The sequence below is a fragment of the Sebastes umbrosus genome, chromosome 12 (genome assembly GCF_015220745.1).
Source record: "Sebastes umbrosus isolate fSebUmb1 chromosome 12, fSebUmb1.pri, whole genome shotgun sequence".
NCBI lineage: Eukaryota > Metazoa > Chordata > Actinopteri > Perciformes > Sebastidae > Sebastes > Sebastes umbrosus.
In genome coordinates this window covers 28051971-28064252 of record NC_051280.1, presented here as the reverse complement: position 1 = coordinate 28064252, position 12282 = coordinate 28051971, and the positions used below count along the sequence as shown (strand labels likewise).

The 12282-nt window shown below is 44.4% G+C and overlaps 1 protein-coding gene across 9 annotated transcripts in view; it reads left to right on the top strand.

Moving 5' to 3' along the window:
* The window catches only part of rnf220a (ring finger protein 220a), a 313964-nt gene that overhangs the window by 291852 nt on the left and 9830 nt on the right, over positions 1–12282 (top strand). For all 9 annotated transcript variants that reach the window (XM_037786674.1, XM_037786677.1, XM_037786675.1 and 6 more), the window contains 3 exons: positions 12–67; positions 314–425; positions 9698–9809. In XM_037786674.1, coding sequence (XP_037642602.1) covers positions 12–67; positions 314–425; positions 9698–9809 — 280 coding nt within the window. The remainder of the gene's footprint in view (positions 1–11; positions 68–313; positions 426–9697; positions 9810–12282) is intronic.

Sequence of the window (12282 nt, the reverse complement as noted above, 5' to 3'; positions counted from 1 at the left end):
TTGTGTTGCAGCGGTGGGATGCCTTCTAACAGAATAACGCCTGAGTTCTCCAAATGGGCAAGCGACGGTAAGAAGATTTTTATTTTCCAAAATGTATCTATAGGATTTAAGTGTTACAGGTAGTATATATATATATATATAGCTCATCACACCAAGAGATAATTTGCCAAGAATGTTGGGTATTTATTTCAATACATCTCTTCATTTTGGATCATGTTTTTTAAATTTGTAGTAAGGTGTGTGTGAAGGCTTAATTGCAGCTAGAAGAGCCTTCATCCAGCGTTAACCACGCCGCCTGTTTGTGTGTTTACAGAGATGCCTTCAACGAGCAACGGAGAATGCAGCAAGACGGACCCCAGCACCCCTTCATCCTCCTCCTCTTCCTCCTGCGCCCCGCGCACCTGTAAAAACAGTGAGATCGAAAAGTAGGTGACACATATACAGTATACACACACCTACCTACACACACATCGTGATCTATTTGTGAAAGGTGAGAGAGAAAATGTCACATTTCCCATCACAGTATCAGACAGATCACTCTCTCTCTCCCTCTCTCTCTCTCTCTCTCTCTCTCTCTCTCTCTCTCATGGTGATTCTATGACTTTGTGATGAGTTTTCCTACTTGTGGGAGAGTCGACTTGTAGAGGGTCATAAATGATGCATTTTGTGTGGATTCTGTTTTTGCCGAGTGTGTGTGTGTGTGTGTGTGTGTGTGTGTGTGTGTGTGTGTGTGCGTGTGTGTGTGTGTGTGTGTGTGTGTGTGTGTGTGTGTGTGTGTGTGTGTGTGTGTGTGTGTGCACGCGCGTGTGCGTGTGTGTGTGACAGGGAGGGTCTCTCCAGGTATTGATTTTTCTCTGCAGTTGTGTTCTCTCAGAGCTCAGAGCTGCCTCAGAATCATTAATGGGGACACAGACACAGGCAGACACGAAGCACACACTAGTGTCAAGGCAGCAGTGTGAAAACACATGCACATGTTTGTTCACACTGAAGTACACCCACACACACACACACTCACACACCTTTAACAACACACTGTGTTCATACACTGGGACACTGAACATCACATGTTATTCATACAGCTAACACTTAGATTTCAGATGTTGTTTCTTGATTACTGTGTCTGTGTTGTTTGATTATATCTTCCGTCTCGGGGAGGAGCATTTTATTGACCAGTTGGACAAAAAAACGAATTTACCGTCATGGTACCGAGTGGTCAACATTACACTAACTACCCTGCAAACATGGAGAAAAATGTGCTTTCTTTATTCTTTCTTTGTTAACTATGAATACCGCATTTAGGGAGATCATTATATATCGAATATTTTTTTCCACGTTTAACTTTCAAATAAAAAATGGCAGCCCTATTTACATAGCCAACTAGAATTCTAAAATTATAGCAAGCCACATGTCGGTACTGCAGTATGAACCCAAAATAAATAGATTTTTATGTGATTCAATTACAATAAACGGATCAAAAGGATGCTGAAATAACTACATAATAATGCCGATTTGTTAAAAGTTTGAATTCATGCTTTGTCAGGTCTGTCCGCAAGACGACAAGCAAACAACTTTTAAAATGCTTGTTTTCTGAATGGAGTTTGGAACGATCAGTGTCAGGCTATGCTAACATCGTAGCTGCTCCATCAACACCAAACATAACGTCATCTAGACATAAATACGGTAGCAAATGGTAGCACGCAAATTGCGTCTAATCGCCTCTTTGCATTGACTTTGTATGTGATTGCGCCTCGTGAAAAGTTTGCTTCGTGCTTGCTGTGAACGTAGCGTTAATCTTAATTTCTTAAAATGATGTCATATAAGCTGGAGGCTGGATTGAACGGTACAAAAAAAAGTCCCCTCACCTAGCTGTGTTTCAAACATCCACTCACAAGCAGACACACTGCCCTATCCATTAGAACAGCCTGTGTGTGTGTGAAAGGCCAGCGCTCTGTAATTCACTCATTTCCATCTCCTCATCCATATTCTGCCACAAGTAAACAATCTCACACACACACCCTGTCCCCTGCATGGGTAATTGAGGTCAGCGCGTTGCGAGAGAGAAACGTCGGTGGGCAGGCGAGCAAAGAGAAAGAGGGATTTGGTTGATTGGTTGCTTCTGCATGTCTGGCATATTCTCCTGTCCTTTTGGCCCCCGCGATTACATGCACACGCACACACACTCTGAGCGGGGGTCAGTCTGCTCGTTGCCTTCCATCCCAGACCCTATTCCTTTAAGTGATTTCCTTTGTCCACCTGAAGTGCCTTCAAGAACACCCCCTAAAAATCACCACTCTCATCTCATTTTCCTAGCCTTTCCCTCTTAAGGCATTTCCCCAGGCAAATTGTTAAAGGGATAGTGTGGATTTCTTGAAGTGGGGTTGCATGAGGTACTTATCCATAGTCAGTGTATTACCTACAGCAGATGACGGTCGGCACGCCCCCAGTTTGGAGAAACATACAGGAGTGGCCGCACAGAAGCAAAGCAATGTACTGCTGTGGACGGGCACGGCAGCAAAATGTATTTTAGACACCTAAAAAATGAATATCAGCAAAGCAGGGAGGTCTATAATGTATATTTACAAAAAATATTTCTATTAAAGAAATAACCGACTTGTATGTTTGTGACTGTATGCATGTTTGTAGCTTTACACATACAGTAGTGTTATACATGTTCCCCGTCACCTCTGGGAAGGCTGCGCGCGATAAATGCTTCATTTAAATGAATCAATCTGCACTCAGTGTGTGTGTGTGTGTGTGTTCCCCATATTAAATATCAGCAGATGGGATAACTGGTGAATAAGCAGAGCAGCTTGAAGTGTATTGATCAGAAACAGCACTGCAAGGCAAGAAGCCTGCGTGTGTTTGCTGAGCGAGGGGAAGCATTCGATAAGTTGCTGTCCGTGCTGTGATCGTCCTTGTTTTACTTTGTGTGTGTCTGAGAGAGAGAGAGAGAGAGAGAGAGAGAGAGAGACACGTTCAGACGGGGCTCATTGATTCACTCGTGCACACACATGCACAGTTGGCATGTTACTGATGCTGCTGTGTTTGCATAGAATAGTTGCATAGCTTCTTTTCTTTTTGGCTGGACCGCAGAGGGCCAGCCCTACAAACGCAAAAGTTACACCATTGGTCGGCCGAGTGTCAGAGTTTCCTCATTGGCCGTTACTCTTTCAAAATTACAAAAAGAGTGCTCCTCCATTGGCACATTTCCACCAGATCTGTGACGTCTCAACGCTTTCCTTCCTTTACATTTCCTATGGAAAGCAGGAGAAGCAGTCGCCCAGTGCATGGTGGGAGTGTTGCGGCGAGTTGGAGAAGGTCTGTATTTGCATAAAGTTGAAAAAATCTCAACTTTATGCAAATGAGCCCGTCCAGCGCAACGCGCACGGCTCATGAAACTTGAACCAAGCTGTCAAACTAGGCTAGGAGATTCAGCGGTGGCATGGACTATTTCTCGCTTAAAATGTTTTCAGAAGTACATTTTTTGTGGATTGTTTAGACGGAATAAAGTTTACGAGCAGGCCGCCGTGTTCTTTCCGGTTTGAAACGGCGAGCAGAAAACCAATAACCAATCAGGTGCATTCCACGATTGGGTACGTCACCGCTTTGACGGCCAGTTGAGTGGAGCAGCTCGTCCCCTAGTGTCCTCGCCGGACCTGGTGGACATGTGCCGCTGGATTTAACATTATAGACATGACCACTGAGTATTTGTGTAACAATTCAGCCACAAATTCACAGACTGACCGGACACGGTCCAGACATATACTCAGTTTTGACCGAGTCTTGTTTAGTGTAGGACAGTTTTAGCCGTCATCAGTGAGTCCAAGTTTCTCTACAGAGCTGTCACTTACTGCAGTTGAAGACTTTTTTTTTTCCTGCCACAGCCCATACCTTACATCAGACTATTGTTGATAAGGGAATATTTTCTTTTAAATAAATCTCTTAAGATTTCATTTAGTGGGAACCATCTCTCTCTCGCCTAAAGCTCACTGCCAAGAACTACCTTGAATTCTAAGAATTTCCGAAGAAAAATGTGACGTTATGACTTTGTTATGGCCTGAATGTAGCTGCGCCTGTCGTTACGTGATGTTCCAGCTGAGGTCTTAGTGGCCACCCGGAGCAGAACACGGCGTAATCTAAGTATCCATTTAAAGGGGAGCCAACTAGATGCTGAATGATTGCAGTGGAACAAGCAGTCAGCTGGCTGGAACAATTCCCCGCCTCACTCCTCTCCGCTCGCTATAAATGCACGTATTTGCGGAGCTTCTGTGCCCCTCCGTCCCCAAATGAAAATGAGATTTGTCTCCTTTCGTTACATTGATACATAGTACATGTGTGTGTGTGTGTGTGTGTCAGTGTGTCAGTGTATGTGTGGCTTTGCACAGGGCAGCGTTAGTGAAATCTCTCTCTCTCTCTGTCTCTGATCCCAGATGGGTAATGATCTGGTCGCCTCCCGGGGCGTCCTCGTTCCCTTGCTCATTCCCCCGCAAGATAAATGAGCTCTCACGTGCACACACACACACACACATGTATATACACGTACAACGCCTGAGACGCTCTCTCCCCTCCAAGATAAATGGCCCCTCCAATGCCGCCAATGCGATTGCTGCCAAATTTGGTGCTCCAGCTGGAACAATGCGGAGAGATTTCCATGTGGTTTCTGCAAATAATTGAATCTGTCCTCAATTTGGAAGTGATGAAGCTAGATTTCTACCCTCCGTCTCCCCCCCCCTCCCTCTACACACACACACACACACTGCCTAGTCGCCCTCGCTGCCTTTTTCCTCTCCGGTTCATCTCTTTATTGTTGCCGCTAAGCCACATTTCTCTCTCTTTCTCCCTTCTTTCTCTTTCCCATTTCTCTTTTCTCCCCGTCCTCTGTCTCAATTTTTCTCAGGCACTTACAAAACGTCCCCCCCCTCTCCCTTTCCCTTTTGCCATCTGAGACCCACACACACACACACACACACACACACACACACAGAGGCAGGGGAAATCAATAGTGACTTAAATGTTTTATCATGGTGTGTCAGTGTAGTTAAGGCCTCGGTTAACAGGGTGCAGCAGAGAATGATGCTCTAAAGGGATTTACCGCTGCTATTTTCACAGCACCTGAATGTGACAGATTTATTCCCCTACCTGGGGGATAAAATGTTTGCTAGAATATTGTGTTTTTAGAATTAATTGTTACGTAATTTTATCATTTCGCTGTGTGCTCGCGTTGAGAGAGAGAGAGAGAGAGAGAGAGAGAGAGAGAGAGGCCAAAATGTAGGTAGACAGTAGATTAAGACACGGGGCTGATTGAGATGGATGGCGGAGGTCTTCAGCTACACACAGACACACACACACACTAATGAAATGAGAAATAGCCCCACACACGTTGGGGACAGAGCGCTAAATAGAGGGGAGGCGCGGCCACCTATCTGTCTCTGTCAGGCTCTCTTGCTCGCTTGTCGCCATAGGGGTGACTGGAGATGGAAATGCGCCGCAATTTCACTTTCTTTCACTCACACACACACACACACACACACACACACACACACACACACACACACACACCATTCAAAAAAGCCCCCGTGGGCCAGTAACTGAGTTGGAGTAGCAGCATGTTGCGTGAATGGAAGTTGTATTTCAGTATTGGTTCCTCAGGTTTTATGATGCCGGGCCTTCAGACCAAGGCCACGGCTTCAGTTAAAACCTACCGAGTCAGGGCTTCGTCCCACTGTGCCCACAAACTCTCTGAAACGCCATGTACAAACACAGAGCGAACAGATGTGCAGGACGTACCAGTAAATATCTGTAATTAGGAGGGAGACGCATACATATTCAGTCTGGTGTACTGACAGCCACATATACTCAACAGAGAGTCCAGGACATTATGTATTAAATGTAGACTGAAAAATGTATGTTTGGGTTCAGAAGTTTTTCCATCTTGTTCCAGATCCTACGGAAGCCCTGAGAGGCTACTGAGAAAAAAAAAATTCTGGTGATCATTTGCTAAATCTGATCCAAACTTTTCTCTCCTGTGTTTGACTTAAGAACAGGTGAAAAAAGGTTTTTAAGTTCCTTAAAAAGTTTTGGCAGGTAATTTTTTTTTGTTAGGATCATCTGGATGTTATGGAAGCCCTGAGAGGCAAGTGAGAAAAACAATTATGGTGATTCATTTTCTAAGTCTGATCTTAATTGTTTGTTTTTGTAATACTCATTTTGGTCACAAGAGGGTGAAGTGCACCACTACCCCATGTTCTAAATAGGACTAAACTGTAACATTACTATCATGTCTTTCTTTTGGCTAGAAATGTATTTTAATCTGCGCTAATCTTCCGTTAGAGAAAACACAAATTATTTTAGTGCTATTTAGAACATGGGTTAGTGGTGCACTTCGGGCCTCTTGTGGCCGAAATGAGTATTACAACAACAAATAATTTTGTAATTTGATCACCAGATTTTTTTTATTCTCACTTGCTTCTCAGGGCTTCCGTAAAATCCAATTTGGCAAAATACACAGATTTGCTGAGTTCTGCATTTTGTCCGTCACCGTCTTGGTTTTTTGCAACCAGAAGTGACACAAGAGTTTGGAGTTAAGCACAACCGAACCCTGAATAAGACATTTTTAGATGACCAAAAAGGTTATAATTAACATGAACTTAAGCTACTTACAAATGTTGAGAGCTATTAGCCCTAACACACTGCGTGATTAACAACTCTTTGTTTATTAGCCCACCAGCACATGTCACATTGTTGTATCACTACCAACACTTGCATTCATGCAGCCTCACAATGCTCATCAAATCTGTGTGTCGTATATACTGTATGTTTTAAAGCAGCGTACATACCATTAGTCTACTGTTTGGACCCACAGTCGTGGAAACTTGCTGCTACGACAACTCAGACATTTTTACACCTTACATTTTCGGTTGTAACCCAGATTGAACTGTTAGCTTGTTTTTGTAAGTCTACATGACATGTTTGCTAAGCCCAGAGTCCCAGAGTGACATAAATTTTCGCATTTTTGGCTCGGAGACTAAAGGTTGAAAACCCCTGAGCCAGCTTAAACCAGTGACTCACACAAATAGCATAAAGGGCTTAAACTCAAGGATTTCTACTTGTGGTTCTTGCTGGTTGAGAGGCCGTTTATCTCTCTGTGTGTCACATTCAGCCCCAGAGAGTTGTCTTTCCTTTCCTTGGCCCTGTGAAATCATCCTGTTCTCCTTTCTTTTTTACCTCCATTAAATCTCTGCACCTCCTCCATCCCCCGTTACTCCCTCCTCCACCTCCATGTCTCCCTGTTTAGATGTCTACGGCCGCATAAAGATAGGATTAACACGTCTTTTTTTATAGCATTGGGAAATTAAGCAACTTTTCAAGCGTTCTATAAATCAACTGTGCTAAATGAATATTCATTATAGGACAATAAAGGAGGATAGAGAGGAGACAGGAGAGGCCGGTGTTGTTGAGAGAAAAGGAGAATCTTTAGGAGTAAAACTTCTTTTCCGTTCTTTAACTCACTTTGGACGAGGAAGGAGAGCCGCTTGGCACAGTTTTGTGCTCGACTGAGCGACAGAGGGCTTTATTGCAGCTGTTAAAAGAGAGAGAGGGCCTTGTTTTAGGGACAACCCCCATCCAGTCCCGTCCAGCCCAGAGTCCACTGCCTGCTTTATAAGCTAGCAGGCTAATCAAGGCTAAATGGCTTTTTACAAGCTCAGGACTAATAAGAGGAGAGGGTAAAGCAGTTTATAGGGCATGGAGCGGCGAGTCAGTCTAGGAGTCCCAACTAGGTCTTTATAGACACAGGATGGCTGATGGGGGTTACAGGGAGGAGCTTAGAGCAGGTCGAGTTCTCCCGTGGAGGAAGCAAAACCTCACGCTGCATCTGTGGTGGCAGAACAGCTCAGTGTCCCGGCCAGCCTCGATAACGCTGATCCTGACAACTGATGTCCCCACGCAGGAAGGAAAGTGACGTGAATCTCATGAATCTGATTCATTTTTTTTTTTGATTGACAAATAGATTAATCATTACAGCCCTAACCATAAGTAATCAAATTAAAGATACCAGTCAGTTGCACAGAAACGCATTTTGATCTAGCTTTCCTTATACAAAATATCATGAAATATAGTTCCTCATTATTCTTGCCACTTGTAATGCTCGGCAACTTACAGCTTAACAGGAAAGAGCACATTTCAAGACAGGCCTAGGAGCTGCCAGCCAATCAAAATTAAGATTCCTCAGTGGCCAAGTTACAATCTGGGAATAGCCTGCTGTAAAATGGTTGCAGCGTAATTTTGAGGATTTAAGAGATGGAGCAGAGAGAGAACGGGGAACTACAGTTTTCAGAGAGTTTCCGTTGCTCCTGGACCAGCTTCTGCCAAATAGAAATCAAACTAACTGCAAACCTGAGGCTTTTCTGTTAAGCTTCACAGTGCATCTGGTGATGGCCACGCAAACCTGAAATGTTTAACTTTAATTTAATCTTCAATTTAGTCTAAATATTCAATTTATTTTAATGAGCTTGCGCGATGATAGGAATCAAGGGAATAACATGTAAATTTACTTACAGTAGAAATGGATTTACAGAAACCAGTCTCTTAATAGGAAAGTGAGAAAGTTTTCCTCTCGCTGTAGCCTCTCTGCTGTTTGAGGATGCAGCAAATGAAGCCATATCCTAGGCCACACACACACACACACACACACACACACACACACACACAGCCACTTATCGTTCTATTTTGCTCTCGCCCTCTCTTCCCTCTCTCCGCTTGTCCTTCCCCATCCAGATCAATACCATAGATCAGCTAGCTATCAGGCTGCAAAATGACCACATCACCATAAACACACACACACTCGCTCACATTTTAACACACACACACACAGACACACACGCTGCTATTGCATCTTGCCAGCGAACGAGCGGATGGCCATAATAAACACGGGCCGCCTCGTCTCGCTGCGCCAAATCATCATCAGCAGCGGCAGCGTTGTGGTCTGTGCGTCGGCGGTATTGATTTAGTTATGGCTGCTTCATATGCTGTCGGGACAGTGTTAAATGCACATTTTCTGTTATCACGCTACACATTAATCAGAGGCTGCTTAGAGGCAGGAAGAAAGGGAGGACGAGGGGGGGGGGGTAGAGTGAAGGAGGGATGAAGTGAGGACACGAGGGGGAAGAGGAGATAAAAGCAGAGGAAAGGAACTAAATTGAGAGGGATGGATGGACAAACAGAAGAGAGGAGATGTAGAAAGGTGAACGTGAGATGTTAGGAAAAGAGGACAAAACGGGGAAATTGAAGGGTGGAGTGCGAGGAAAATGTAAAAGATGGTGGGAATGAACGAGGGAAGTGGCTAACGTTGTAAATGTGTTGTAAGATGGGGCCTTTGAGGATACAGCCGTGTTAATTATAATAATGTCATACTACATACTGAGTGACAGAGAGGGCCATAATCAGACGGCTACAGATGGAAATCTGAGGAGAATCAAACTTTGACACACTTATGTAACGATAGGAGTAAACAAAGGTGTGGCGCAAGGCATTGTGGGTCTGTAGGACAGGGAGGCTATGCTAGAGACTTAAGGCCCAATCTCCACATTCACAGACTTTGAGGCGCCTTCCCGCAAAGTCCGTGAGGGTTTAGGGCCCTGTCACACTTTCAAATCAAGTCAAGTGCTTGAGGGCTCTCTCTCTGTTCCTGTCCCCCCAGGGTAACGGAGGAGGAGTCCACGGCTACCACCATGGAGGCTCTGAAGGCTCGAATCAGAGAGCTGGAGAGGCAGATACTGAGAGGGGACCGGTACAAGTGTCTCATCTGCATGGTGAGTATAACATGAATGCTCTCTGGTTCACATCAACCCTCAACGGCAGCATCGCGCCTTTTGTCAGGAGGCGCTACATCCAGCATGTGTTGTAAAACGTCATGTAGAAGTGTAGATTAGAGGATTGGTAGTTATCGCTGGGGTTAGTAGTAGTAGTAGCTAATTTCCCAAAATCCCCAAGGAAACTCCCCCCAAAGGAGGATGTTGCTCTTTGCTCTGTTTGAGCTAAATGAACAGCGCCCTCCTTCTATCCTCCAATCTAGCAACTTTCCAACCAGCTTCTCCGAATGCTGCCTTCTTTTGCCCCAATTGACTGTATTTAGGACACACAACTGCTGCGGCAGTCTCCCACAACCCACGGCACAGTGGGCAGTTTTTGAAAGGAGGCTTTTGTGCTCCGCAGGTGTTTAGACTGAGGTGGTCATTGATCACTGGCACATGCATCACATGAACGACACAGGATGTGAACAACGGAAGCCAGGCATAGACGTCACTGTTCGTTCTTGTGAGCATCCTGGAAATATTAATCACATCTTGTAACAGAGAAATTGAAATTATACGGATGTATTTACTATTGATATAGCAGGAGAGCATGGGCCAGCTTTCCATAATGTGTCAGAGTTTACATCATAAATCTGATTTGGGCATGGTGAAACTTGTCCATACTTACCTCTTACATTTGGTTGCCCCTTTGAGGGCAACTGTCTCGTGATAAACTTTGGACATTTTTTTATTTTACTACGTCAGTTTAGGTCTCTGTGAGGCCAGAGTTCCTCATCTGGGGAGGCGGTGCAGGGTCAGCCTGGTTTTCAGATGCTTTTAAAGGATTAACAGTCCCTGAATAGGACCACAGGCTAGGGATGTCACGATACCAGAAATTTAGTAGTCGATACCAACGCAAGTGAAATTCCACGGTTCTCGATACAACGGTAAAAATCAAAAGTAAAACAATAAATCCCATGTACTTCAACATACACTATTTTATTTTTGTTATGAAGTTAAACAGATCATAATTCCCTCTCTGTTATCTGTTTTATATTGGCATGAAAACATCTCCATTAAACAACTGGATTTGTTCAAGTTTCTCGCCAAAAACTACATTTTACAAGATTACATTTGAACACATCATGATTAACGTTAGAAATTACCTTCGCCTACTACTCATTTTTCCTGAATGCATCATGACATAAATCAACGGAACCTCCCGTTAACGTTAGCCGTTAGCTCTGTGCTGTGCTGCTACGTTAGGACTGTGTTGCTTACCGGCTGCTAACAGCTAACTAGCTCTCGTCCTGCCGATTTCAGCACAGATTTGTTGTTCACAATGTAGCATTATTAGGGATCCCCTGGACGACGGGACAACGTTAGTCTCAAGCCTTGACGGTACCTACGGTACTGCAGAAAAACCTTGACGTTTTCAGAATTTTGGCATCGACTTGGTACCGACATATCGGTTCCTGTGACATCCCTAGCACAGTCAGTGTAAATAATCTGTCATCATCCAGGTCACTTTGTGCTTCCTAAAGGGATACAGTTCCCACTTCACTGCCCCTTGCTCACTTTACAAACATATTTTAATAAACATAATAATTGACCAGTTCACAGATCTGAACAGATTCTATTCTTTGTTAAATGATATTATATATTTATAGTGAAGTGTATTGTGTTGTTTGCTGGATATACTCCTTGGAAGTGTGCATGTAGGGACTGTATGCATCTCATTTCCCTTCACTTTGTGGATGTCCACGTAGCTTTATAAGTGTACGAGTGTTGGCGTTGTGTTGCTGTCGTGTCGTGGTGGTTTTCTGCTCTTGCATGGCTTCGCAAGTCTACTGAATGTGTGCTGGGATAAGAGACTCCAGTGGGAAAACTGTCAGGATTGTGCCATATATGTATATAAGAGATGTGTATTCATGGCCAGGCAGAACATGTAAGAGATCATATTTAGTTGATGCTCCCCAGCTAGAATCACATAGCAGACGGTGTTGCGTTGTAAAGCGAGGAGATGGCTCTGAGCTTTACAGCATGTACAGGTGATTGATCGGACTCCCAGATCAATAATATGAGCCACATGTTCATCCATGACAACATCGGGGAGAATGAGGGACATTGTCAATATTCATGTTCATCAGATGCTTGAGAAACGATGGCACCCCCCACCCCTCCACTGCCATCTGAGTTTACGTTCCCCACTTTGTGTCAAGTACCCATCCTGTCATCCTTCAAGCCTGTGGACAGTGCAGCGTCGGCATCCTGTGTGTGTGTGTGTGTGTGTGTGTGTGTGTGTGTGTGTGTGTGTGTGTGTGTGTGTGTGTGTGTGTGTGTGTGTGTGTGTGTGTGTGTGTGTGTGTGTGTGTGTGTGTATGTGTGTGTGAAAAGCGGGTAATTACCGACGCTTGCGCTTCCTAAAGGTCGCTGGGTGCCCGAGGTGACACGGAGGGCAAGGCACAACGATCGATCACTCACTGCCCCA